Here is a 25,844-nt window from a genome sequence, read left to right as displayed (position 1 = left end):
AAAATAAAAGTGGAACACAAAATGAATAGTTGTCAATTATATTTTTACAGTAAGTGTGATTTATTATAAAATAATTCATGTCATACGACAAATATTATTTCATAAATTATTTGTTTAATTTTCTTTTTTTTTGGTTCATAATATCTAGTCATCTAGCTATGACGGAACTAATTTTCACGTGATGAACTGTCCATACATACAGGGTGTCCCAAAGAGGCTACGGTACTCACGCTGACTGCCTATTACTCGTTATTTTTGATGACACGATTGTTGTATTTTTTATGCCAAAAGATTTTGATTAGACTACTGCTGTATTTTTTAACATAATAATATCTTAAATTTAATGTTAGTTTCGTGAAGTAAACTCATTCAACTGATCCATAAACGTTTAAATAAAAACTTTATATGAGCACTGAACCATCGGAATACATTTGAGGAGGCACGCTGTGGTTAAAGCACAATAATGTTTTTTTATCTGGTGTTGTTGTTTTGTTTTTAATAAGTAGCTTTGTAAAATGTCGAATAAGAGTGATTTGAGTCATTCTGACTGAGCACTTGTTGACATCCGGCCTCAGCCCCTCACGTGCTCCACTAGCAAAGGATTATGGGTATACAAAATGGCGACCCCTGTGGTGTCCTGTAGAACGCAGCATCCAGTTACTTTCGATCTTTTCCCCACTCAGTGATCAACCGTGGAGGTGTTCATCATGAAGTTGTCTTCTATCGTGAGGCGGGTGCTCACCTCCAGCGGTCCCCTCGGTGGCGTCGCGAGCAAATACGGCTTCGGCGTCAGTGTTCCGGCTCGAGCAGGACTCCGGGTGATGAGGTATAGCCAGGAGGCGCTTGACAACCTGGCCGCACCGGGCAAGTTGGCTTGCTACCGCTTGGCCCACAGGGCGCTCGTCCAGATCGAGGGAGCCGAGGCTAGTTCCTTCCTTCAGGGACTGCTTACTAACGACGTGCATCAGCTCGAGGACGCCAGCGGCGGGGCCGTGTACGCACATATGCTCAACGTCCAGGGGAGAACGCTCTATGACGTCATTTTGTACAGGTAATTTTGGTGCCTTGGCGAAAATTTGGCAATGAGAGAGAGAATCATGCATGTTTACCTCACAGTTCCTATGCTGAGTTTGCATGTTCTCCCAGTGCTTGTGTGGGATTTCTACAGTTTTCCTTCTTAAAACATGTGTGATACAGTAGTTTCATGAAAGACTTTAAGTTGCCCATAGTAACCCTGAATGAGGATAGGTGTGATAGAAAATAGATGGACAGAAATAGAGAATTAGGACTTTCCTCATGTTATATTTACTTCCAGTCAAAAGGAAGCTGCGAGAGGAAGTGCCATCCTTCTGGAATGTGACAGCGCAGTGACAGACTCGCTCTTGAGTCACCTGAAAGTCTACAAGATCCGCAGAAAGATCAACATCAACCCATGTCCTGACCTTTTTGCTTGGGCCGTGCTACCCCTGCAACAAAGTTACAGCCAACGTTTCAGTAAGCCCGAGCTGTCCTCACCAGAAAAGGCAGTTGTGTGGGAGAAGGACCCGCGGACACAGGACATGGGCTGGAGGTTGGTTCTGGAAAGTCAGTCTGACCCCTTAGATGTGATTGCATCATGTCAGAAAGGTGACACAGAGGAGTACCACAGGCATCGCTATTCAATAGGTAAGAGTCAAATGTGGTGTCGCTCTTCTTGTTTAGACATTGCAATGTGTCCAACTACGCCAGGGGTTGGCAACCCAAAATGTTGAAAGAGCCATATAGGACAAAAAAAAACAAATATGTCTGGAGCCACAAAACAATAAAAGCCTTCTATAAAACTTACAATGAAGGAAACACATGCAACATATGTAGGGGACTGGACTGTCTCAGAATTGTTGATGTTATTCATTCCTTTGTTGTGTTCACAAACGCCCCCATATAATTTATTTTGTGATGTTTTGGCGCATTATTTTCACTTTTCTTAGTGTCGTTGAAGTGATCATTAATTTCCCTTTTTCTGAGACTGTCTTTGAATGCCTCTCGAGTCGAGCGAGGAGAGAAGGCACGGAGTCTAGCGTAGACGTGCCTGTGTTTGTCAAGACTGTTAAAAGCACAAATAAAGTGCATGTTTTAAAAAAACCAACACCTCAGCTCTCCTTTTTCGGAGCTGCAACATGTATCTATATCTATTTGAGCTATTTTAGCCGACTATCAATATCTTTTTCCATTTTCTAACGTTTTTCATTAAGCTCCAGGGAGTCACTAGATGCCGCTAAAGAGCCGCATGCGGGTCTGGAGCCACGTGTTGCCGACTCCCGATCTAGGCAGTAATAGTACCCTTTCCCCTTGGAAGAGTGATGTTGCTCATGAAGTATACGTGACAGTAAATAAACACATTTGATTTGTTTTGAACCGAGGCCAAGCCGTGGTGGAGGGCGGGCTTTCCACACACAATTCCTTTCAAAAGAAAGAACGCCTGTTTTTTCCTTTTTGTTTCTGTTGTCATTGTTGTCCAGGACTTCCAGAGGGAGTGAAAGACCTTCCTCCAGGAGTGGCGCTGCCACTCGAGTCCAACTTAGTCTACATGCAAGGCATCAGTTTCAGCAAGGGCTGCTATATCGGCCAGGAGCTGACAGCCAGGACTCATCACACCGGCGTGATTCGCAAGCGCCTCATGCCAGTGCGTGCCTCGGCGCCCGTCCAAAGCCTGGAGGAGGGAACGTCGCTACACACAAAGTCAGGCAAGCCGGCCGGGAAGCACCGCGCAGGGCTGGGAAATCTGGGCCTGAGCCTGATCCGCCTGGCTCACGCCAAGGAGGTGCTGATGGTCAAATGTGTCGACAACACCCAAGTGACGCTCGAGGCCTCCGTGCCCAACTGGTGGCCTGAAAACGAGAAAAGTGACTCGGGAGCTTCTACGTGACTTACATGAGTGCTCCTGACATGTTTCAAATGGAGGCCTCGAGTGCTGTTTCAATGTCACAACTTGACTGTGTTTATTTTTAAAGGGCAAACAATGAGATTGACACATGCACTTCACAGCGACAAACCAATCATGTCATAAAATGTCTTGAGCTTTAACTAAACATGACATATGATGCCGTATGCAATAAATATTAGATTAATGTAATAAGTGCCTTTCGTGTCATCTTTTCATTTGCATTCAAGTTATTTCCAGGCTCACAAGTATGTCAAAACGAGGTTCCAAAATTCTGCAAAACACTCCAAGGCCGTTGAGGCTTATGAGGCAACGAAATACAGTATCATCCTATTTGATTGTTTTCCACTGAGAACATTTAAACAACCAAGTAAGCCTTTTGCTAGCTACCAATTTCTGATAATAGTTCTGCAAATGAGCTGTTCAGAATTTGGCCTTGCTGTGATGTCATATTTTAATTTAGATAATACCACTCAAACACTGGGCTATTGTCAAGCAACTACACTGAAGAACCATCATGTAAAAGCCAAAAGGTAAGCAGTGCTGCTTGCTGATGTCTCAATTTAATAAGCCACATGCCTGGATCCACAAAATTATTGACATTTAATTAGATGGTTTGATGATTAAAGTGATCAAGCGCCGTCCATAGTTGTTATAGTAACAAAAGCCAGATCTGCATTGGCATAGCACACAGTAGAGTGGCTCGGGTGAGCAGTGGCTCCTTTGCATGAGACAACAGGACAGCCGCCTGAAAACAGGCTAACTTCAGCAAGGCACCAAATATTGTATGTGTTGCAATTCTTAATACTTCGGGGTAATTTGACAAGAACATCAAGGTTACACCGGTCAAAAGCAATTTTTAAAATCTGAAACGGCTGTCTGCATCTCTAAACATATTTTTGACGCTCATTTGAAAAAACGTCGACTTTTTTTTCTGGAACACCAGATTTTTTTAGATATTTTCATTGTTTTGTCTTAAAATTTGACTTATAAAAGCTTGCGCAGTACAGATTTTACCATGTGTTGTAACTTATGGCCATGTTCATAGAATTTCACCTGTTGCTGAACCTAAGCCTTAATACATAAATACACTACTAAACGTATCACTATTGACATTAAATTTCTAATATTATAATGAAAGCCTGATGTTCTTAAGAAAAAAATTCACCGACCAATGAGATCTGATTTTTGTAAAAATTAGTTGACCAGTGTTATTAAAACACAGAGGAACGGTTTCAATTTGTAGAAAAAATAAAAACATTAACTTTCATGAACTCTCATGCCAATTGTCCAACTCAAAATATGTTCACAGCTAAAGTTAAGGGATTCATATGAGAAAAAAAACGTCTGCCCCTAGGAACCCCATTTCACTCGACCGCTCAGTCTTGATAAAGAAGATGCTGCCCTCTGGTGGACTGTATGGTGTCCCGAATTTGCTGTAACAATGTTTCCGGCTGCGAGTGGTCCAGCCTCTTGAAATCGTCGTTACACAGCAGGAGCTCCAGGATGTGGGCCACCCGTTGCAAGTCGAAGGCAGCGTGGCAAGGCCCGAGGGTGACGAGCGCCTCGGAAAGGTGGCGCGGGTAGACGGTGGCGTCTCCGGAGCTGCGGGCGTTCAAGAAAGTCATACGGTTGTCCGCCACGATTTTGAGGAACGACGCAAACTCCTTATAGTCGATGCCTGAGCAGGCCTTCATGATGACCTGGAAGTGGAAGTTCAAAGCATCAGAATGAGCAGAACTCACGTGGCTTCGGATGACCCCAGCAAGTGTTTTACTTCTTCTTTAGCCTCTTATAATGTAGTTCTTTGTCAAGCGTGATAACCACCAGCTACATTAGAGTTTATAATTGACGCTCCTCCAAACATTTTTTGTGGATGTTTAAAGTATACTGTAATGCCTTGCATGTGGGAAAAGAGAGCCACATTCCCAGATGTACTTTTCAGCCGTTTATTGAATGCTGCTGGGTACCTGACAGTGCTGATGCCACGAATCCATGGTGTTTCTCCACTCGTCAATCTCCTTCTGCACCGAAGACAGCTCGTTCTGCAGGAACTGCCACATGATGTCCACGTTGCAGCCATTCAGCCAGTTGTGATTGATGGAAATGGTGTCCTCCTACAAGAAAATGTCAGGACCATTTTTTAAATGAGCAGCCTTGATGGCACAAGCCTATGATTAAAAGTTAAAGGAGACATCATGCCCCCCCAGCATTTAAAACCAATGTTCTCGGGTGTCTGAACAATATGTCTGTGACGATTATGGAAAAATAACCCATGGGCCAAGGACGATAGCAATCAATACACCCTCTCTTTCAAACCTTGTTGAAACAACCATCGCTGCATACAAAGTGCTGTACATGGATCAATTTAACATGCACAATAAACAGTAAGACAAATCGGTAATAAAGGCGGTAGAAAGCACCAAACAGTAAAACCAAGAACAAATCTAAGTCATGCTGAGTCGAATGCCAAAGAATACAAGTGAGTTTTGAGGAGGGTTTTGAAGATGGGCAGCGAGGAGGCTTGCCGAATGTTCAGTGGGAGGTCATTCCAGAGAGAGGGACCAGCAACAGAAAAGGCTCAATCCCCTCTGAGCCTCAGAGCTGTGCCAATGGCGAGTACGGATTTCAGTACTGTAATCGCCAGGGCTCGAATGATATGGATTTTTGTTTTTTTTAGGCCAAGGTCAATGCCTGACATCCAATAATTTGTATACAAACAATCAAAAAGTACATTTTACAGAATGCATTACCTATTAGAACCCCTTGATTTGAACATACCAGATTATAAACCTGATGGTGCCATCCACTGGGCACAAAAATAATTTCACCAGCCTCCTGGATGATCTCAAGAGGCTGGCAGGCCTCCTGGGAGCGCGGGAAAAGGCTCCCGTTGTGAATTTCGGCCGACGTGACATCATAGGGGAGGTTGCCATGCGTGTCTCTCAGGAACTCCTCCTGCCCAGGGGGATACAGCAGCCACTTCTTCCTGCCGCAGATGTTGGCCGACCAACTGTACGAGCGGAAAACATCAGCATGGAATGGAGTCCTGTGGGAAATTGCGGCAATAATGTTTAGCTAATCTAGCACTTAGGAGGCTAAAAAATAAAAAGAAGAAATATAACTAAAAGAATATATTTGGCAAAAAAAAACAGTCACTTTCAATAAACAGCTATAAAATCTGGGTTTTAATCACTTATATAGTGCATTATATGTTCAATTAATTACAGTAATTAGCATCCACTCTTTACAATCTCTTCTGTCACTTGCAAGTAAAGACAACTCATGCTGAATATGAATGGAAAAATCCATCAGTAGTCATTCATGCAATTTCATCACCAAAATCCTTACCACGATCCTTTGGGCCCCATGTAGACAAAGCGGTAGTCATCCACTTCAAGTGCGTCCCAGTATTCATTCAGCCAGTCAGAGGTAAAGAACATGGGGGTGGTATAAACGTGATGCTCCGGAAAGTCCCTGTGGCGATCCAAAGATAATATCATTACACATACAGTTGTTGTTTTTTTTAAAAATTCAATATCAATTGTATTTGTTTTTTAAAGGTCAGTGTGGGTGTACAACCCATGTTTTTTTGTTCACACAAAAAAAAAATAATTTAAATAATATACAATCAAAAATTAAGTAATATACCTTTATCCTCCTGACTACCAGTAGTACAAATTTGTCCTCTGTAGGGAACATTTGTGAACAGGCTGCTGAATAAAAAAATAACAACAATAATAATAATAATAATAATTAAATGATGTGAAAGACAAATGTAAATAGCACTGCGATTTATCCATTTTGTGTTTATATTGCACTTAATTGAACCGTGTTTGTTGTTTTGTTTTTTCTTCTTTCTACCTACATTCTTGCTGCTGGAGGCTGTAAATTTCCCCAGTGTGGGACAAATAAAGGATATCTTATCTTATCTTATCTTATCATAAATATCTCCCACCCAGTGCCCGCAATCGCATTAACTCCTTTTGTTACTCTAAAGAGGACATTCATTGCTTTCCAATGATACCAAATTTGTAGGGGTTAGAACAAGTAAGAGAATGGCTTCCCTCAGTGCAAGCACTTTTTATGGGAAGAGGAAAAGTAATACTTTTTATCAAACACATTTTGTCTTGAAATGATGATGTTGATGTTGGCATTTTAACTATAAGACTCTTATGAACACGTTAAAGTGTTGTTTGAGTTGTTTTAAGTGTATTTGAGCCTGTTTAAATAATGTAGTGGGATTTCAAAAATTTCTTTTGGAGTAGTCCAATTACTTTACATAGATTGGGGAATTTCAAAATAAATGTGATTGTACAACATTTTTTTCCTGGTAGTCAGGAGGATATAGGCCATAAAGATTCCATACCATACACATAAAAAAGAGCTATGGTTGGTGCTTATTAACCCTTTGAATGTTCGTGTGTTTACATAACTTCATGTTTTGTTATATTAAAAACAGTTTGTATGTTCTCCCACACTTGCATTGATTTTTTTCAGGTCCTCACTATGGCTTATTCTCACATTCCACACACTTGCATGTTAAGTTTATTGTCAGAGGTGTCCAAACTTTTTCTTCTGAAGGTTGCATACAGAAAAGCAGAAAGATCCAAGGGCCACTTTTTGACTTTAACTTATCAAACCACAATCAGAATCATCTTTATTGGGAAAGAACGTAAAAGAACAAACCAAGGAATGTGTCTTATTTTTTTGTTTTTAATTGCACTGCAGGCCATGTCGAAAGTTATAAATTAGTACATTCCGCGAGCTGCCAAAAAATGAACAACGGGCCACAGTTTGTACACCATTGCTCCAAATTGTATGAATGTGAGTGTGAATGTTTGTTTGTTAACATGTGCCCTGCGATCTACTGGCAGCAAGTCCTGGGTGTACCCCACTTCGTGTCCAAAGTCAACTGGAATCGGCTCTAGATAGAAGACGGCTGGCTGTTGTTACATGCTTGTATTTCATATGTAGTGTAGTGTATTGTACCTGGACATATGCCAGTCTTTCAGATAGAGACATCCTTTAGGGGATGAATATCCATTCTGGATGTGCTCCTTCCAGTACTGGATGAATTCTTTAAAAGGCATCACTTGCTTTGGGTTTGCATTGTATTCTTTTGCGTTGCAGTTGGCCACAGGAACGGGAGTTTCCCCTGAGAGAGAAAAAACATAAACAAAAAACAAAATGTTTGAAATAATAAAGCGTTTGCAAGGGGAAGTTTGTACCATTAAAAAAATACAGTATATTTTTACCAAATTCTCGCAGCAGCTTCTGGAAGTGAGGCTTTCCCTCCTCAGTCACCCATTGTTTCCTACACTTCCACTCCTCAGTAAATACCTTGGAAAAGACGCACGGGTGATTGGGAAGCAGGTACATTTTGAAGAATTTGGGGTAAGACAAATCTTTGTCGATGTAGTCGACGAAATGCGACGAGCAGAACTGTTCGTAGGACTGCCGAGGGATTTTGACCAGACTGCAACAGTTGCGGTAAGCGTCCCTGTCCATGATGATGCGAAAATTATGTTAAATCGAGAAATAATTTTTAAAAAGAAAGGAAATACTCGTTTAGTTTAAAAATTTAAGAGAACGAGTCCGATAATTTTAAGGAACCCCCTGTGTCTTTGCTAGCAGATTTCATTTGTCCAAAAGCATTGTCGCAGTGGACCATTCTCTCAGAGGACTTTCAAGTCGGACAGTAAACATTGAAACATAATTTACCAAGAGGTAACTTCCGTTACCACTCATGCTGCCAAACAACACGAACCACTTGCCTAACTACCTACAATACTGCAGGAATATTTGCAAATTAATGTTGAAATATTTTATCGAGTTTATCTGACACGAGGGCAACGCAGTAAATGATTTTAATGTTATCTAAAACAACTGTAGCGATTGGATACGCACTCGACCAGTAAATACTGCAACGCATCATCGGTGACGCCACATCCGTTATAACAAGACGCGGAATCTAAATCTAATACTGGTTGTATTTCATTGTTTTTCACGTTGCATGTTGAGGAACATTTAACCCATTCGACGGTGACACTGTCAAATATTGAAATGTCTTAAAACATTGACTTGGTATTAGATCAATCGGTCTCTTGACTCGGTCAGAGGACTTTCAAATCGGAAAATTATAAACTCAATTTGGACAGCACTTGTACGTCACTTCAGATTCCTTGACAACCTGCGACGCAAAACGACAATTGTGTGGGAAATGAAATTGTTCTGAGTGCTAACATTATTGAGTGTTGATTTGATCTCAGACATGGTATCTCAATGGTAAAACAGCGTCTGTAAAAGCAAACACAAGGTAGGCGGTTTTCGAGTTGGATCAGCTACAGTAAACATCACCAGTGACGTCACTAAGCGATTAAAATATGCAGTGAAACGACACAAAGTTTTTTATTAATTATGATTTATCTGGGAGGAAATTATCAAGAGAATATTAACTTTTTGAAACGGTCAAGGTGACTCGAAGTTGAGGTGATCAACAATTAAAAATGTAGTCGGGGTCATATCAACGGTCTTGAACGTCGAACACAGCACACCGCAACACCGCATTCGTGACGTCACGTCCATGATAAACAGGCAGCCAAATGAGTCGAAACGTTTGGTAGTACTGTACTTCCATGATCAGTATTATTTTTAAGAAAGAGACTGGTTTCAAACAGTTTAGCTCAGTAAACGAAGCAGCGTCGTGAGCATGTGAGCTGCAAGACCGAAAGTTCGGTCATCAACTCTTAAAATGAGCCTCGACGCTACCATCCACAGCTGGCCCGGCTCCTACTACCTCACCTCGAACAAAAGGTGGGAGAACGGCATGTTGTCCTTGAGTAGACGCGCGGTGCGTTTCGTCTCGAACCAAACCAAGGAGACCCTCGCCAGTTTCCGCCTCTCCCGCATCATGGAGATGAAAATGGAATCGTCCAGCCTCATCTTCAGCACCCTGACTGTGCTGGAAGAGGGCAACGTCAAGCACTGGTTTGGCTCCCTCAAGCCCAACCGGGTGGTGGTGTACAACGTGATGGAGCATTTCTGGAGAGAGCGCCTGCTCTCCCCCACCGGCTCCGAGGGCAGGAGTGGGGTCCCTGGCAGTGAGTCCTCCAAGGGCCGAGAGCTCATCAACCTCGTCGCGGGAGCTCAGAGAAGACTGGAGGACACCGGGAGGGTCCTCAGCTACCAGGGGGAGCAGTTTGATAGCATGATGCAAGGCCTGGAGAAGATGGACTCGGACCTGGGAGTAGCAGATAAGTACGACTTTCTTTTTGTATTGTCCAAGAGTAAACACTAGTTAACCACCTGAACATTACTTATTGCAACCGATGAGTTCTTCTCACACTCTTCCCTCTTGACAGTATCTGTCAAGAAGTAAAATGAGTTCAGTTATTCCGATTCATAGTCATATTCCATTTTGTTTAGACTTTTGTGGAGCAGCATGTGGTTTATCATTTGAGGTCATTTTTGCACTACATTGTTTCAAGTGGCCGTAAATGTGTTTGACTGATTTGTACAAGTGTGACAGCAAGTTGGAAGATGGCATATACTGCATTAAAATAGACTTGTGCTCGCTACAATCTGTCCTTGTTGTTATTAATTAACACTTGGTGAAGCAGCATGTGGCTCATTATACAAGGTTACTCTGCTTTTATACTGCACCCATTCCAAGTAACAGTTGTATGGTTATGACTATAAGGCAGCTCTCTTAAATGTTTGCATCTGTTATGTTAATTTTCTTCTTTTTCTTTCAAGGAATAAACAAAAAAATTGGTGAAGTAGCATGTGGCTTACCACTTGTGGTTATTTTACTTGTACAGTTCTATTCCAAGTAACCATGAGCAATTGTATATTTGTGATCATGAGGCGTGAGAGGAAAGACTGTACAGAGCAGATTCTGTGGTACAGTCTTTCCTCTTTCCTGCAAGGAATTCACACCAAGGACTTGGTGAAGCAGCATATAACTCGTCACCCGAGATGATTTTTTTTATGATCGTTCCAAGTCACTGTAAACAATTGTCTGTGATCATGAGTGGGAGTGTTACAGCGGATATTGTGTTGGGCAAAAGACCTGGTCTACTGCATACCAAGCGTCCGCTGTACATTTCTTGCAGGAAATTAATGTGGAAATATTAGTTGGAAAACCGTGCACAGTAGATTGCATTCTGTGCTGAACATTTTTTCCTCTTTTTATCTTGCAGACTTTTATCAGAGCTGGAGTCTCCTTCCTGGTGGCCTTTCAGTAAACTCCCATGGAAGATTCAGCAGGAAGCCAAGGCGGAGGATGCAGCTCGGGCGGCCGCCACCGCATCCAAAGAGTCTATCCGGAGCAAAGTGATTACCAGCATCCCGGCCGTGGTGTCCAAGAACGGCGACTGCGACCTGAAGCCTGGCTGCCTGCTGGTACTGCCGTCTTCATTGGAGGTGCGCGACGCCACCTGCCATCTGCTGCACCGTTTCGAACGCGGCGAGGTGGACGAGATCCGCGTGCACAGCCCGTACGAGATCACGGTGAGGCAGCGCTTCATCGGTAGGCCCGACGTCCGCTGCCGGCTGCTGTCGGCCAAGATGCCGGAGGCGCTAGCCGTGCTGGAGATGCAGTACAAGAAGAAGGTGCAGTTCGCTGTAGAGTACGCCGCTTTCCGGGCCACGCCTGTTTCATCACCTGGTGACGCAGAAGCAGCCATTTTGCATGACGGTAAAGTATGAAATAGTAAGCATTTTTTCGCTGATTACTGTTTATTAAGCAATAGTTGTTTATTTGGTATCGTTTAGTGACAAAAAAACAACACCTAAACAACAAACAATTAACTATCTGATCAGATGGCCATGCCATTTGGGGTTCCTCAAGGGTCAGTCTTGGACCCTTTTGTTGTTGTTACCCATGGGTCAAATGCTTCAGGATGCCAATGTTGGCTATTATGGCAATGCAGGTGACACACAGCTACACATATATTTATCTATTTCTCCAAATGACAGCAGTTCAATTGATCTGTTATATAGCTGGCAAAATTAAATTACATATGAGAAGAACCAACATTTCCTTCAGCTTAACAAAATAAAACTGAGGTTTGCTTTTCATCCATCCATCCATCCATCTTCTACCGCTTATCCGGGGCCGGGTCGCGGGGGCAACAGCTTTAGCAGGGAAGCCCAGACTTCCCTCTCCCTAGCTACTTCTTCCAGCTCTCCCCGGGGGATCCCGAGGCGTTCCCAGGCCAGCTGGGTGACATAGTCTCTCCAGCGTGTCCTGGGTCTTCCTCGGGGTCTCCTCCCGGTGGGACATGCCCGGAACACCTCACCAGGGAGGCGTTCAGGAGGCATCCGAATCAGATGCCCAAGCCACCTCATCTGGCTCCTCTCGATGTGGAGGAGAAGCGGCTCGACTCGGAGCCCCTCCCGGATGACCGAGCTTCTCACCTTATCTCTAAGGGAGAGCACGGACACCCTGCGGAGAAAACTCATTTCGGCCGCTTGTATCCGGGATCTCGTTCTTTCGGTCACGACCCATAGCTCGTGACCATAGATGAGGGTTGGAACGTAGATCGACCGGTAAATTGAGAGCTTCGCCCTTTGGCTCAGCTCCTTCTTCACCACGACAGACCGATACAACGTCCGGTTTGCTTTTCAATATTTTTAAATATTTTGTTTGTAAATGTTTTGTAGTTTTGAAAAGCTACATTTCTTCATTTTACTTCACCTCCAAATGTCTTTAGCCGTTTGGCTGTGTGAAGCAAATTGAATTGCCCTGAAATGTGCTATATAAGTATATATATATACTACAGAAATCAAATAGAAAGAATTTTTGTTATTGTGACTTCAAAACGGCGCCGCGAGAGTGGCTGCCATTCCAGCAGCTCCTATATTTTGTTGTTCTACTTCTTCCTTTCATGACTTTGCTGCTGTGAATTGGGAATTTCTCCATTGCGAGACTAATAAAGGTTTTCTTATCTTATCTTATATGAGAGGCTGAAATTTGAGGATGTTGCACAGTTTTAAGATAAACAACGGCTCTCAACGATTACTCGATTGCTGAAGCAGTTTTCAATTCATTTGATAATCGATTAGTTGTTAGCATTTCCTCAGATCGTGGTTGTCTCCTACAGTGGTTCTCAAACTGGGGTCCCCAGACGCCTAGCATTTAGTTCAGTATTCATTTCATCAGCTTTTTATCCCCTCAAATATCTCTCTCTCTCTCTCTCTCTCTCTCTCTCTTTATGCTGTACAAACTGGCTTCCGTGTATCGTCTGTCTATTTGAGAAATCAAGAGCACAAGCGTTTGGCCCTTTCAGTTATTACACAGTTTGACCACTTAGTGGCAGTATAGCTTTGTCCATAAACCACGGCACATACTTGGAGAGCCCATCTGCTTCTCTCATGACACAAATGCTTGTGTAACTCTCCGCTTGTGTAACCCTCCGCTTACACCCCACCTCAGGTTTGCTACACGGGTGCCATGAGATGGAGGTCCCGGCAGGGGAGCTGTCCCAGTTGCAGGTGCACGTCCTCCAGCCCGCCATGAGCCAGGCCGAAACACAGGAGCTCAAGCAGGTGACCAGTACGTGGAACCTTTGCGGCAAAAATCACCATACAGTGAAACTCCTCTACAGTGAACCTCCTCATACAACAACATTGAAAAAAGACATTTTTCACAACAGGGGGCTTTTCACTGTCGCAAATTTTATCTCAGATGTAAACACCCACACACACACGCACAAAACGTATGTGTGTACTCTTCATTTTTATTCCAATACACCGTAGAGGAGTTTCACTGTACAACGAAACCTACATGGGTGAAAATACTCCCTTGTGTGAAAAAATGTTCATGTATAAAAGCCATTCCCACTTTTCTGCTCCCCGTACGACGAAAAGTCCCCCTGTTCTGTTATACAACATCTTTTTCTCTGCTCTTGCCGTGCAACAAGATTCACTACAAGGAAAACAAGCCTTACGCAAAAGTCTAATCCAGCCTCAGCATGCCACAGCAACCTCTACTGTTTCGTTTGGAAATGGCAACAGCAACCACTTCATTGGTTTACACATGCGCAGTAGTCCAGGAAGTATTTGTTATTGTTAGTTTCAGACACGAACGTTGCATTGATAAAATGGCTACAAAACGGACCCTTGCAGACCAAGGAGTTAAGAAAAGAAAAGCATTCACGCTTGAAGACAGGATAAAAGTAATAAAAATGAAAGATGGAGGAAGCAAAGTAACAGACATGCAAGAAATTGATGTAAATGAAAGTGAATGCTGATCGTAAATTTTGCAATTTCTTTCCCATTTTTTTTCTTTCTACACTGGCTGTATGAAGTGTCAAATAAGTGTATTCAGAATCAGAAGAATCAGAATCAGAATCATCTTTATTGGCCAAGTATGTAGAACACACAAGGAATTTGTCTCCGGTATAACACGCTGCACTAGTATCATCGTAAACAACAAAATCATTGAACCATTTTAGAGTAACCACTAGTTTTGAAGTACCATTTTGTGGTGCAAGAAGAGTGACTACGTCAGTGACTGTTTAAGGAGTTAATGGCTAGAGGGAAGAAGCTGTTTAAGTGTCTACTGGATTTGGTGCGCATGGATCTGTAGCGTCTGCCTGAGGGGAGTGGCTGAAAAAGGTGGTGGGCAGGGTGCGGGGGATCCAGGAGGATTTTCTGTGCCCTTGTCTTGATTCTTGCAGTGTGCAAGTCCTCAAGAGTGGGTAGGGCGGTGCCAACGATTTTTTCTGCCGTCCTAACTGTCCGTTGAAGTCGGATTTTGTCCTTTTTTGTGGCGGCCCCAAACCAAACCGTGATGGAAGAACACAGGATTGATTCGATGACTGCAGTGTAGAACTGTCGTAGCACCTCCTGTGGCAGGCCATGCTTCCTCAGCAGCCTCAGGAAGTACATCCGCTGCCGGGCCCTTTTCAGGATGGAGATGGTGTTGACTTCCCACTTCATGTCCTGGGAGACTGTGATTCCCAGGAACTTGAAGGTCTCGACGGTTGACACAGGGCAGTTGGATAGTGTGAGGGGCAACTGAGGAGAAGAATGTTTCCTGAAGTCCACGATCATCTCTACAGTTTTGAGCGTGTTCAGCCCGAGGTTGTGTCGGCCGCACCAAAGCTCCAGCTGCTCCACTTGTTGGCGGTACGCAGACTCGTCGCCGTCTTTGATGAGACCGATGACCGTGGTGTCGTCTGCGAACTTTATGAGTTTGACAGCTGGATCTGTTGAGGTGCAATCGTTTGTGTAGAGAGAGAAGAGCAGAGGCGAGAGGACACATCCCTGTGGGGCACCAGTGCTGGTAGTGCGTATTGATGATGTTGTTGCTCCCAGTCTCACCTGTTGTGTCCGTCCCGTCAGGAAGCTGAGGATCCACTGGCAGATCGTAGGGGACACACCGAGGTGGAGTAGTTTGGGGGTGAGGAGTTCCGGGATGATGGTGTTGAACGCAGAGCTGAAATCCACAAACAGAATCCTTGCGTAGGTCCCTGTGCTGTCGAGGTGCTCGAGGATGTAGTGCAGACCTATGTTGACTGCGTCTTCCACAGACCTGTTTGCCCGGTAGGCAAACTGGAGAGGGTCCAGCTGGGGTCCAGTGACGTTCTTTAGGTGATTCAGCACAAGGCGTTCAAAGGACTTCATGACCACAGACGTCAGGGCGACAGGCCTGTAGTCGTTCAGTTCCGATGTTGCCGATTTCTTGGGAACTGGGATGATGGTAGACTGTTTGAAGCAGGATGGGACCTCACACAGCTCCAGGGATCTGTTGAAGATTTGTGTGAAGACCGGAGCCAGCTGGTCAGCGCAGACTTTCAGGCAGGAGGGGGACACTTTGTCGGGCCCCGGAGCTTTCTTGATCTTTTGCTGCTTGAAGAGCCGTCTCACGTCCTGTTCGTGGATCTGTAGTGGAGAAAAAGAGGGTGGGGGGCTAGGTAGAGTGGTTTCTGGTAGAGGTGGGTGTGTGTGGGAAATGGGGGTGTCCTTTTCAAATCGGCAGAAAAACATGTTTAGTTCATTAGCAAGACCCTTATTGTTCACTGTTTGGGGGGATGGCATTCTATAGTTAGTGATTGCTTTCAGGCCATTCCATACAGATGCAGAGTCGTTAGCAGAGAACTGGTTTTTCAGCCTCTCTGCATAGCTTCTCTTTGCGATGTTAATTTCCTTTGTCAATTGGTTTCGGGCATGTTTGTACAGTGCCCGATCTCCACTTCTAAATGCGGCCTCTTTCTCTTTCCTGAGTTGCCTGAGTTTGGGAGTAAACCATGGCTTGTTATTGTTGAAGGAGCAGAATGACTTCGTTGGTACACACATGTCCTCACAGAAACTGATGTATGATGTTACAGTGTCTGTGTATTCATCCAGTGTGCCCGTTGAAGTTTCAAAGACGCCCCAATCAGTGCAATCTAAGCATTCTTGTAGAGCTAGCTTTGCTTCATCTGTCCATTTTTTCACAGTCTTAACAACCGGTTTAACACATTTGAGTTTCTGTCTGTATGTAGGTATTAAGTGGATTAAATTGTGGTCAGAAAGACCCAATGCTGCGCGGGCGACCGATCGGTATGCATTTTTGATTGTTGTATAGCAGTGATCTAGAATGTTGCCTTCTCTGGTGAAACAGTCTATGTGCTGCTTATATCTGGGAAGTTCACGGTTAAGATGTGCTCTATTAAAATCGCCCAAAATGATCAGGGGTGACTCTGGGTATTTTAGTTCGAGTTTGTTTACTTGTTCGGCTAGCGTTTGTATCGCCGTGTTAGCGTTAGCTTGTGGCGCAATGTAAACACCGACTAGTAAAAAGGAGGTGAACTCACGTGGCGAGTAGAATGGCTTGCAGTTTAAAGACAGCGACTCCAGGTCCGGGCTGCAGTGTGCGTCGAGCTTCGTGACATCAGTGCACCATTCTTCGTTGATATAGAAGCAAATCCCACCACCCTTCGATTTCCCCGATAGCTCCGTGTCGCGGTCGGCTCGGAGAAGGCGGAAGCCGGGTAGATGTAGCGCGGGATCTGGATGGCGGTCACTGAGCCAGGTTTCAGTGAAGCAGAGCGCAGCAGAACGTGCAAATGTTTTGTTGGTCTTTGTGAGGAGAATAAGTTCGTCCATCTTGTTTGGCAGAGATCGTAGATTAGCAAGATGGATCGATGGGAGCGGGGTTCGAAATCCGCGCTGCCTGAGCTTGACGAGCACGCCGGCTCGCTTCCCCCTCCTCCGGCGGCGTCTCCATGCTCCGTACAGCGCAGCCGCTCCGCTCGCGATTAGCTCCGAAAAACCTTGTGGATTTTCGTGTGCTGGTGAAAAAAGACCGAGCGTAGACTCCCTAATGCGCAGCAACTTTTCCCTCGTGTAAGTAAGCCGCTCAGGGTCGCCAAAAACAAACGAAAATAACAAAAACAGGGATAATACTAGGGAGCGTGTGACCGAGGCTGCCATACCTGTCGGCGCCTGATGACGTCATTCTCATATTTATGCACTACGTATTGGAATAGAAATAAAGATTACAAACATATGTGTTGTGTGTGTGTGTGTGAGTATGTGTGTGTGTGTTTACATCTGAGATAAAATTTGCTACAGTGAAAATCCCCCTGTTGTGAAATGTTTCTTGCTGCAAACATGATTTCGTTGTAGAGGAGTTTCACTGTATTGTTAGAGTGATGCCTCTGTTATGGTGTCAGTCATAACCAGGCTTACTATAGTTTTTGAATGTTCATTACTGTTAGTTTGTATTTCATTTTGAGTAGCGTTTTTTAAATTTAGTTCAGAGTGGGGGTTTTTTTTGTTCATTTTTATTAGATTTTGTGTGTGCACTGCAGATGCTGCTTCAGTTGAAGAGCCTGGCCCTGGAGGCTGAGACAGAGCTGGAACGTCAGGATGAAGCGCTCACCGTCCTGGCCAACTCCGCCGATCAAGCCTCCATGACCATCGGGAAGCACACCTGCCGCATGAAGAAACTGCTCTAAATGCCGATTCAGGACGGATGGAGCTTCAACGCTCATGTGGTGCGTGCGGTAGGGCACTTCCAAAGTCTGAAAGATTCCCAAGAACCTGTTAGCACTTTACATTTGTTTCCTTTTACAAATGGACCTCTGTATTTATTCATTGGTGTTTTTTATGAGCCTTGACAGCACAGATGTCAAACTCAAAGCGCGGGGGCCAGATTCGGCAGGCCACATCATTTTATGTCGCCTGCAAAGGCAAATCATATTTGTGGAATTCATCTTTCTTGATAAAATATCAAAATTGCAGATTGTTTTCACTTTTCATAACATTGATATATTCCAAGCTTTTTTTTAAAAAATCTCCCCTATAAAATAAATGGACTCATAATTAAACAAATCTGTGATTGCCCAGCAACGAGTTCCAGGTGTTTCCCGCCTATGTCCCGAGGACGGCTGGGATGGGCTCCAGCACACCCGTGACCCGTGTGAGGATGAAGCGCTTTATATATATATATATATATATATATATATATATATATATATATATATATATATATATTGGGCAATGGGCGAGATGCGATAACATGGCTCTGTTGGAATGATACTACTCAAGCAACCCTAGTCAGAGGGGTTACATGCAGAGAATGTGGGCTAAATGTTCCAACATCCACAAACGGCAACTGCTGTCACAATTTGAGATTGATGAGGTACAATGCAGGTTCCATGAAGGGCAACCAGGCTTAGCGAGAATGAAAGCTTGGCAACCTAGAAACCGATTGAAACGGCTATGTGAAGTACCGCCTGAAAGTCTCATGGAAAGTGTGAATGCAGCACTGAGGGCGATCCCTACCGTAACGATCACAGAAACCAATGAGCTGATATACGCTTCAGCATCAGTGATCCTTGAGATGCTTGGCTATAAGAGCAACCATGGAAGCCATGAAATACGTTACCCACCATGGAGAAGACGGTTGGAGCCTAAGATCAAGGCGGCTCGGAAAGATGTGAGTCAATTGACGGAGGCCCAGAGAGGTGTGATGAAAAGGCCGATACCCGAGAGGTACATCCAGATGACCATACCTGAAGCACTCGAAACTGCCAAGCAAAGGCTCCAAGCCTTGTCCAGTCGCCTAAAGCGGTACATGAAAGAGAATGAGGCCAGACGAATAAACAGACTGTCCGCGACACAACTTGCGAAAGTGTACGCTCAGTGGCAGGGTCTTAACAACAGAGCTGACCCACCAAGACTGGAAACTGAAAGGTACTGGAAAGGCATATGGGAGAAGGAGGTTGCACATAACAGCAGTGCACAATGGCTGGTGACCTTGAGAGAGGAGCACAGCAACCTCCCTGAACAGAACCCAGTTACCATAACAGTGGCAGACATACAGGAAAGTCTCAGATATGAAAAACTTGACAGCACCAAGCCCAGACATGGTCCACATCCTGGCTGCTCAGGAGCAGGCCCTGAGCACCAGAGCCATTGAGGCCCAGATATACCACACCAGACAAGACCCAAGGTGTAGGTTGTGCAAAGAGGCACCTGAGACGATCCAACACAAAACTGCAGCGTGTAAGATGCTGGCAGGGAAAGCCTACACGGAATGCCATAACCAGGCGGCTGGCATAGTCTACCGAAACATCTGTGCGGAGTATGGACTGGAAACCCCCAAAATGAGGACCACCTCCAAAGGTGGTGGAAAATGACAGAGCGAAGATCCTCTGGGACTACCAGATCCAGACTGACAAGATGGTAATGGCGAACCAACCAGATATCGCGATCATAGATAAAGGGCAGAGGAAAGCCGTTGTCGTGGATGTAGCGGTCCCAAGTGATGGAAACATCAGGAAGAAGGAACATGAGAAACATGAGAAATACCAAGGGCTCAAGAGAGGCGCTGGAGAGAGCCTGGAAGGTAAAGGTGACAGTCGTGCCTGTGGTGGTCGGAGCACTCGGGGCATTCATTCATTCATTCATTCATTCATCTTCCGTACCGCTTGATCCTCACTAGGGTCGCGGGGGGTGCTGGAGCCCATCCCAGCCGTCTCCGGGCAGTAGGCGGGGGACACCCTGAATCGGTTGCCAGCCAATCGCAGGGCACACAGAAACAAACAACCATTCGCACTCACACCTAGGGACAATTTAGAGTGTTCAATCAGCCTGCCACGGCAGTGACCCCCAAACTAGATGAGTGGTTGCAACAGATCCCGGGAACAACTTCGGACATCTCAGTCCAGAAATGTGCAGTGCTGGGAACAGCAAGGATACTGCGCAGAACCCTCAAGCTTCTTGGCCTCTGGCAGAGGACCCGAGCTGAATGAGGGACGGACACCACCCGAGGGTGAGACGAGGATTATTTAAAATTCTTTTCTGGTTTTTAATTTCAGAACTAGTTTTGCCATCTATACAATATGTGCTAATAATATGAGGCGATCAATACATTGATATGTTTTCACACAACTTCACAGGTATGGCGGTCCTCTGAGGGAAGACATGAATGCCATGGCAAAAATGAGTTTGACATCCCTGCTTTACAGTCACTATAGCTAAGCTTTATTTTACGTTTGTCCAAATTTGCAGTGGATCAAACATCATAAACATTATTTTTTTATTTCACAAATGATCATTTTCAGATGGTCTTAAACTCAAACAAAAATACAGTGACTTATCAGAGCTGGAGACAAAGAGCATGCTATACTGAAACATATCTTTCTCCTTTACAGTCATGTATGTGTGTAAAAAGGTGACATCTGCACCTTGTGTTGCATAAAAGAAGACAATTTCCTTATTAAGATTAGAAAAGTTGGATTGAAAGTTCTAATGTTGTCTGTCATCATTGTGAGCGTGTCTTATCTGTTTCATGGGCAAACAATGAAATGCCTGAACCAGCCTTGTGTGTCAAATGACCACTATTAAAACTATGTGGAATTCAAAGAAATACCTCATCATTACCATTGGTTACGATCAGTCCTGCTATTAAGTGATGGTTGATGGCACGCATAAAAGGACATTAACAATTGATACAAAAATAAACAACAATTAAATCATGATGAAGTCTTCTATAAACGTAAGTATGTAAAAATTGCAACAACACCTAATATCTATCTATCTATCTATACATACATACATATATATATATATGCCTTGCCCTTGCCCTGCGATTGGCTGGCAACTGGTTCAGGGTCCAATAACAAAACACCACTCAAGTTCTGATCAGGGGTGCTGTTCATCCCTATCATGCCCTTCCTGGTCTCACTGTCATTACCCACGTGAGCATTGAAGTCCCCAAGCAGAACAAGGGAGTCCCCAGCAGGAGTACTCTCCAGCACACCCTCCAATGACTCCAAAAAGGGTGGGTACGCTGAGCTGCTGTTGGGTGCATAGCCACAAACAACAGTCAGGACCCGTCGCACCTGAAGGTGGAGGGAGGCAACCCTCTCCTCTACCGGTGTAAATCCCAATGTACAGGCACTGAGCCGGGGGGCAATGAATATGCCCACATCTGCTCTGCGCCTCTCACCGTGGGCAACTCCAGAGTGGAAGAGAATCCAACCCCTCTCGAGAGAGCTGGTACCAGAACCCAGGCTGTGTGTGGAGGCAACTTCTCTGCTTCACAGACCAACTCGGACTCCTTCCCTGCCATGTCCCTAGAGCTAGCTTTTGTAGCCAAGGATTGGGCTGCCAAGGTCCCCTTTGGCTGTCGCCCAGCTCGCATTGCACCCGACCCCTTTGGCCCCTCCCATAGATGGTGAGGCCATGGGATGGTGGACCCATGTTGCCTTTTTGGGCTAAGCCTATGGCTCCAGATGGGGGCCCCGGTGACCCGCGTCCGGGCAAGGAAAACTCAAATCCATGTATTTTACTCATCATACGGGATCTTTTGAGCCGTGCTTTATCTGGTCCCTCACCGAGGACCTGTTTGCCATGGGTGACCCTACCAGGGGCATAAAGCCCCAGACAACTTAGCCCCTAGCATGTGTGTGTGTGTATGTATATACTGTGTGTGTGTGTGTGTGTGTGCATATATATATATATATATATATATATATATATATATATATATATACACACACACACATATTAATGGCCACCTCCTACATTTGGCACCAATCTCTTCTGTCCTTTATGATTCTAGGCTTAAAAAAATGCAAGTCGGGAACTTTTTATTTGTGGAAAAAAATTCCTGAAAATTTCACTAGTTTGGGATTTCTCCTAATAATTACTTTTTTAAAATGTTGTTTTTGATTTTTTTTTTTAACTTCCATTAATTTTAATTCGTTGTTAGAGTTTTCAATGCACAGAGTACAACATATTCATAGGTCACTGAATATTGTGTAATATTCATTCATTCATTCATTCATCTTCCGTACCGCTTGATCCTCACTAGGGTCGCGGGGGGTGCTGGAGCCCATCCCAGCCGTCTCCGGGCAGTAGGCGGGGGACACCCTGAATCGGTTGCCAGCCAATCGCAGGGCACACATAGACGAACAACCATCCACGCTCACACTCACACCTAGGGACAATTTAGAGTGTTCAATCAGCCTACCATGCATATTTTTGGAATGTGGGAGGAAACCGGAGCACCCGGAGAAAACCCACGCAGGCCCGGGGAGAACATGCAAACTCCACACAGGGAGGCCGGAGCTGGATTCGAACCCGGTACCTCTGCACTGTGAAGCCACGTGCTAACCACTGGACTACCGGGCCGCCCTATTGTGTAATAAAATGAACTAAATGTTTTTCTTAACACTCTAAATTGTCCCTAGGTGTGAGTGTGAGTGCGAATGGTTGTTCGTTTCTATGTGCCCTGCGATTGGCTGGCAACCGATTCAGGATGTCCTCCGCCTCCTGCCCGAAAACAGCTGGGATAGGCTCCAGCACCCCCCGCGACCCTAGTGAGGATCAAACGGCTCCGAAGATGAATGAATGAATGAATGTTTTTCTTCTGTGTGGCCATTTCACAATACCATTATAAATGTGTTTAAAATGCAGCCCAAGTGCTTATGAAAACAATTACGTAACAAGCACGGACTTGCGAATGAATAACCTAATAATTGGCCGCAGTCTTTTATTCCTGTCCTGAAAGTCAACAAGACGACGTCGTTCCTATGTTCCTACGATCGTCGATTCCTATGTGACAAACTTGAAAACACTGGGCAAACTGCAAAAACGGATGCACTTCACGGTTGCTGCAGCTCTAGTTTAACATTCTGGAAGGCTGGCCAGTCTGCTCCCTCTCAGTCATTCAGCATGGTGAAATGGCACAGGGCAAAGGCGCATACCGCATTCTCGTGGGAACTCCACACACATGCACACACATACGCTGATGTGGTTTCCGGGCAGCCTTGCAGCACGAGGAAGCGGCGGCGGCGGAAGCCTCATCCTCACCGCAGACACACGAGAGCGGGCTTTCCCTTAGCGGATGGTATGGATACTCAAGTGGATTGGGCCGGCCTTGACGCCTTGTTTGTGGGCCGTTTGTGACTCCGCCGATGGCCGCTCAGTCAACAAGAAGGCAATTGCGGGCGATGAAGGCACACATGTGGGTGCCCTGGCCTTCCGCAATGTGGAGCCATGTGACTTTGAAGACAAATAGTGTGGAAGGAATCATTCATTGGAATGTTTTTCACTCTCTATCAATTCACATTGCTCGTTTTGCTCTGAGATGTCTTGAAAAGGTACTCGTACTCCAAAATATTGGCAAAATTCAATATTTACTTATTTATTTATGGCGGACCGGTGGTCCAGTGGTTAGCACGTTGACCTCACAGTGCAGAGGTAGCGGGTTCAATTCCAGCTCTGGCCTCCCTGCTAGGAGTTTGCATGTTCTCCCTGGGCCTGCGTGGGTTTTCTCCCATATTCCAAAAACATGCATGATTGAACACTCTAAGTCTAAATTGTCCCTAGGTGTGAGTGTGAACAAGAATGGTTGTACGTCTCTGTGTGCCCTGCGGTTGGCTGGCAACTGGTTCAGGGTGGCCCCTGCCTACTGCCCGAAGAGAGCTGAGATTGGCTGCAGCACCCACCGCGACCCTTATGAGGATAAGCGGATCGGAAAATGAATGAATATATATAGATATAGATATAGATATATAGATATGCACATATAACATTTGCAAAATGTTCTTTCTTGTAAATTTAGAAGAGTTGCTGGAATTTCTGGCAAATACTGGGTGCTGGCCATGTCTTGCATGACAGCAATCTAACATGATTTTGTAAATTGGGGTAAACATGTTGACAATGTTTCCGGTATTTTATATTCCCAAGTACTGACCCTCTCCTACATGTGACAACAATCTACCAGTTTCTTCATACTTTTGGGCTATCGGGTTAATAAAAAAATCTTGGACTCACCTTAAATTCTGACTTCACCTATCCATTCATTTTGACACTGCTTATCGTGAACAGGGTGGCGGAACGTACTTTAATACTGGTAAGTATTATTTTCAAAAATGAAAGATTTGTGTCAAATTTTATTACAGAACAACCATCCATCTGTTCCCCAATTCAATCATATGTACAGGAAAAAACATAACCTCTAATCCGTTAATGATTTGACCATGTCTGGCTGCATTTTTGGCGCTCCTCTTCTGTGCAGGTATTGCCCGGCTTTCCATTTGCTGAGGGAGTTTCTGGTTTCAGGAAATAGGATGATGACAGCCTGGTGGTTTAATGTCAGAACTGGGAGAAAAACCTTCCCAGAACAAAAACGCTGGAGTCCAAGCAAGGGGTACACAAAGTGTCATGTTTGCAACACACACACACACACACACAAAACATTGTCCGCGAATGATGCCTATTTAAATGGGTTAATACAATGCAGAATGCAACTTCTTAAACTTTTAATGATAAAGTTATTCAAAGGTAAACTGCCTTTTAAAAATGTTTTACGTTTTACAAAGCGCAGTTATATGAAACATTTTTTCATAGAATGTGGATACAATATTTCCAATGTTATATATGTACATTATATATTTTTATGTGAAAAAAACATGTTCTTGATCATACTACATTATTTAATTTATCCCTTTCGTGAACCAATAATGATAACCTGTAACCTGATAACATGATGGAAAGAAATTTCATCTGTGCTGTATATTACACATAAAGTACATTTGGCAATAAAGTTTATCCAATCCAATCCAATGATAGGCTATTAACTGTTGTAACCGCTGTCCCTGAGGGGTTAATTTAATGAAAAAAAAAATTCATTAACCCACACAGCAGTGAACATGAGAGCTGGTAGAAACTGATTGAAACATATCTTTTTGTATTCATATATTAATTAGAGGCCATCCCAAGAGGCAGCTCAATGATGTCATTTTGCAAGCTACGCCCCCTACATTCCATCCCATTTTCTATGCCACCTACCTTATTGAGGATCGCAAGTGAGCTGAAGCCTATCCCAACTTACTGTTGGCAAAAACCTCTCCTTTCTTATGAGCACATTGAAACAGTAATTCATGCCTTAGTCACATCCCGGCTGGATTACTGTAATGCACTTTACTTTGGAGTCAATGAGTCCTCCATTTAGCATCTCCAGTTGGTCCAGATTGCTGCTGCTCGCCTCTGCCTCTTGACTGGGACTCGTAAGAGGTACCGCATAACTCCTACTCTGACATCCCTTCACTGGTTCTCTCTACAGTTTAGAGTTCTTTATAAGGTATTATTATTTGTTTTCAAATCTTTAAATGACCCGGTGCCTCAGGTGTGTCGACCAGACACTTTTAGAGGTACAGAGAAGTAAGCTGATGCTCAGAGGGGATCGAGGCCTTCCCATTGCTGGTCCCTCTCTTTGGAATGACCTCTCGTTGAATGTTCGGCAAGCCCCCTCGCTGCTCATCTTTAAAACTCTTCATAAAGCCCATTTTAATTCTTTGGCTTTTGACTAAGCATGAGACTTGATATTTAAGATATCCTTTATTTATTTGTCCCACACTGGGGAAATTTAGTTTGATTGTTTTTGTGCTTTCTTCTGTCTTTGTTATTA

At 44.3% G+C, this 25,844-nt stretch overlaps 4 protein-coding genes across 12 annotated transcripts in view; 2 read left to right on the top strand and 2 right to left on the bottom strand.

Annotated features, from left to right (window-relative positions):
* The window catches only part of higd1a (HIG1 hypoxia inducible domain family, member 1A), a 177,782-nt gene that overhangs the window by 40,816 nt on the left and 111,122 nt on the right, over window positions 1-25,844 (bottom strand). The gene's annotated exons all lie outside the window — the stretch shown is intronic.
* On the top strand, window positions 592-3,115 carry iba57 (iron-sulfur cluster assembly factor IBA57). Its single transcript, XM_052088539.1, has 3 exons — window positions 592-1,051; window positions 1,316-1,665; window positions 2,499-3,115. The coding sequence occupies exons 1-3, from the start codon at window positions 708-710 to the stop codon at window positions 2,903-2,905; spliced, it is 1,101 nt and encodes a 366-aa protein (XP_051944499.1). The 5' UTR covers window positions 592-707; the 3' UTR covers window positions 2,906-3,115.
* Window positions 2,954-8,617, bottom strand: jmjd4 (jumonji domain containing 4). 2 transcript variants are annotated; one of them, XM_052088522.1, is made up of 6 exons: window positions 8,179-8,617; window positions 7,913-8,078; window positions 6,272-6,397; window positions 5,702-5,933; window positions 4,891-5,037; window positions 2,954-4,623 (listed from the first exon to the last, which is right to left on the bottom strand). In XM_052088522.1, the coding sequence occupies exons 1-6, from the start codon at window positions 8,429-8,431 to the stop codon at window positions 4,300-4,302; spliced, it is 1,248 nt and encodes a 415-aa protein (XP_051944482.1). In that variant the 5' UTR covers window positions 8,432-8,617; the 3' UTR covers window positions 2,954-4,299. The 2 variants fall into 2 exon arrangements, with proteins under 2 accessions (XP_051944482.1, XP_051944481.1); XM_052088521.1 differs by having other exon boundaries at window positions 5,702-5,969; window positions 8,179-8,614.
* The window catches only part of snap47 (synaptosome associated protein 47), a 415,166-nt gene continuing 397,585 nt past the window's right edge, over window positions 8,264-25,844 (top strand). The window contains exons 1-5 of one of the 6 annotated variants that reach the window (XR_007967162.1): window positions 8,271-8,413; window positions 8,558-8,650; window positions 9,701-10,180; window positions 11,125-11,621; window positions 13,362-13,989. Coding sequence is in view for 3 of the 6 variants with exons in the window: in XM_052088516.1 (XP_051944476.1) it covers window positions 9,675-10,180; window positions 11,125-11,621; window positions 13,362-13,684 (1,326 nt within the window). In the remaining 3 variants the exon portion in view is untranslated. The other 5 variants (XM_052088518.1, XR_007967161.1, XM_052088517.1 and 2 more) reach the window with 5 other exon arrangements.

The sequence above is a fragment of the Hippocampus zosterae genome, chromosome 15 (assembly GCF_025434085.1).
Source record: "Hippocampus zosterae strain Florida chromosome 15, ASM2543408v3, whole genome shotgun sequence".
Taxonomy (NCBI): domain Eukaryota; kingdom Metazoa; phylum Chordata; class Actinopteri; order Syngnathiformes; family Syngnathidae; genus Hippocampus; species Hippocampus zosterae.
Note: the sequence above shows the minus strand (reverse complement) of the source record. Positions and strands in the feature narration are given on the sequence as shown.